Source organism: Palaemon carinicauda, chromosome 10 (genome assembly GCF_036898095.1).
Source record: "Palaemon carinicauda isolate YSFRI2023 chromosome 10, ASM3689809v2, whole genome shotgun sequence".
Taxonomy (NCBI): domain Eukaryota; kingdom Metazoa; phylum Arthropoda; class Malacostraca; order Decapoda; family Palaemonidae; genus Palaemon; species Palaemon carinicauda.
The window spans coordinates 99,179,704-99,182,867 of record NC_090734.1 but is presented as its reverse complement, the minus strand read 5'-3'; the positions used below and the strand labels follow the sequence as shown (position 1 = coordinate 99,182,867).

At 37.5% G+C, this 3,164-nt stretch overlaps 1 protein-coding gene across 1 annotated transcript in view; it reads left to right on the top strand.

Annotated features, from left to right (window-relative positions):
- LOC137648151 (uncharacterized) overlaps window positions 1–1,355 on the top strand; it is a 1,360-nt gene extending 5 nt beyond the window's left edge. The window contains exons 1-2 of the mRNA XM_068381080.1: window positions 1–215; window positions 1,099–1,355. The exon at window positions 1–215 is cut by the window's left edge and continues 5 nt beyond it. Of these exons, the coding sequence (XP_068237181.1) occupies window positions 1–215; window positions 1,099–1,355 (472 nt within the window). The remainder of the gene's footprint in view (window positions 216–1,098) is intronic.
- Window positions 1,356–3,164: the final 1,809 nt, after the last annotated feature.

The window sequence follows — 3,164 nt, the reverse complement described above, 5'->3', positions numbered from 1 at the left end:
CAACTCTTATCAACGTTTTCTACCAGCCATTGCCATCACTCTTGTTCCCCTCTACCCCTTCCTCAAGCGCAAGACAAAGGACCTGAAGTGGGGTCCCCTTCAAGAAGCGGCCTTCTGCAATACAAAGAAGGCCTTATCAACCGATGCAGCTCTCACTTTTCCTATCACACAAGTCCCTCTCGTTCTCTCCACCAATGCCAACGACGTCACTATTGGTGCAGTACTCGAGCAGGTGGTCAACGGCTCGCCCCGCCCATTGGCCTTTTTCAGCAGAAAACTGTCTAAGGCCGAATCGTGTTATTCTACCTTCGATCACGAATAGCTGGCAGTGCTCTTAGCAGTCCATCACTTTCACCTTTTCTTAGATGATACTCCCTTCATCATTCGCACAGACCACATGCCTTTGGTGCACGCCTTCACTCGACAGTCTGACGCCTGGTGCGCGAGTCAACGCCGACATCTCTCCACCGTGGCTGAATACAATTGCACCCTTCAATACGTCCCTGGGAAAATTAATTCCATTGCCGATGCCCTGTCAAGAAACATGTTGGCTGCCGTTCAACTGGGATTGGATTACAACGCCTTGGCTGAAGCCCAATGATAGGATCTAGAGTATCAAGCATGTAGGACATCCTCCACGTCCCTCCGTTGGGAAGACTTCCCCCTTGAAGACTCCAACACATCCCTCCTCTGTGACATCAGTACTGGTAGACCGCGACCTTGGATTCCTGCATCCCATACACCGGCAGGTGTTTGATTTCATTCACGGCCTTTCACATCCCTCGTGCCGTTCTACTACACAGCTGCTGAGGACGAAGTTCATTTGGCACGACATTTCTAAGGATGCTAGGAATTGAGTCCGTGCCTGTACTTCTTTCCAAACTTCCAAAGTACATCGACACACGAATTCAGGAGTGGGCACCTTTACTCAACCTCAGCGTCGTTTCGCACACATTCACATCGTCGTTGTAGGCCCCCTACCCACATCACAAGGACATCGTTACTTGCTTACCGTCATCGACCGCTCCACTCGTTGGCCTGAAGCCATTCCCATAGAAACTGCACTGTCCACCTCATGTAAATCTGTCTTACTCTCAGGATGGATTGCAACATTTGGTGTCCCTGAGCATACTACTTCTGACATGGGTACCACTTTAACCTCTCAATTGTGGACATCATTAGAGAATCTCCTGGGCATCACCCTACATCAGACAACTGCCCTCAGCCCCACTGCCAATGAAATGGTTGAACTTTTTCATCGCACCCTCAAAGCACCCTGGTTTACTCAGCTTCCCTGGGTCCTCCTGGGACTAAGGACCACTCCTAAAGACACCCTCGACATCTCAGCAGCTTAAATGGTATATGACGACCCGTTGGTTGTCCCTGCAGAATTTTTTTCCTTCTGCAACTTCCTCCAACGATCTGCAGCGCATACGTCACGTCGTGGGAAAATTTAATTCATGCCGCCAGACTTACAAGCCCCCAGCGAAGCATACCATACCGACAGACTTGCACTCTGCAACGCAGGTCTTCCTACACAACGACACTAGCAAGCCACCGCTAACGCCCCCTTACACGGGCCCTTCCCTTGTGATTCGACACACTCTGAAAGCATTCCTACTAAACATTAGTGGCAAAGTAGAATGGGTCTCCATTGATCGTCTAAAACCTACTTATCTCCTGCCTTATGACCCACCTACAGATTGCCTCTCTAAATCACAGCGCCCTATTTAACATGTACAGTATGCCCTTTTTAGTGGGGGAGCTCTGTGCCGACCTTGCGTCACACGATCATACATAGTAATGACATTTCATTTTGTGATATTATGGTTGTATTTTCGCTCTTCCCTCGCACTGACAAGAACCTAAAATAACATGTCTGTTTTTCTCACCATTGCCTGTTAGACAGTGCAGTCTTGGTTGAACAGGAAATTTCCTTCGAGTATGTATATAAAAGCGAGTGTTCAGTAATAAAGTTACTCAGTTGCTTTCATCCTGCCTTCGAGTCAAAACCTTCTGTCGTCTCGTCACAGATTTCTTAAGAGAAATTATCATTTCCATAAATCAAAATCAACTTCCAGTCACCTCTATATATGGTTATTTCCAAAATAGTTGACATCTTTCCAAAATGGAAGGAAAATTTGTTTGCCGGATTGCATCCTTGGTCTGGCTTGCCCCTCCCCCAACTTGAGTTACATATATATATATATATATATATATATATATATATATATATATATATATATATATATATATATATATATATATATATATATATATATACGTGTATATATATATATATATATATATATATATATATATATATATATATATATATATATATATATATATATATATATATATATATATATATATATATATATATGTATATATATATGTATATATATATATATATATATATATATATATATATATATATATATATATATATATATATATATATATATATATATATAAATATATGATTATTTAACGTATATATATATATATATATATATATATATATATATATATATACACATACGTATATATATATATATATATATATATATATATATATATATATATATATATATATATATATATATACATATATATATATATATATATATATATATATATATATATATATATATATATATATATATATATATATATATATATATACATACATATACATATACATATACATACATACACACACACACACACACACACATATATATATATATATATATATATATATATATATATATATATATATATATATATATATATATATGTACACAACAACAAATGTAGCCATACCTAGTCTATTATGAGGCCAAGACCTCAGTCCTATTAGTTTATGTCTGAGGTTTGGTCAATTATCATCAACCTGCTGGACAGTTCCGGGTGGTGATAGTGGGAGATTTTCGTCTGAGGTATCCCCACTCTGAATGGGAGACATACTATATATATATATATATATATATATATATATATATATATATATATATATATATATATATATATATATATATATATATATATATATATATATATATATATATATATATATATATGTGTGTGTGTGTGTGTGTGTGTGTGTGCGTGTGTGTGTGTGTATAAATTAACATACACTTGTATACTATGCATATAGA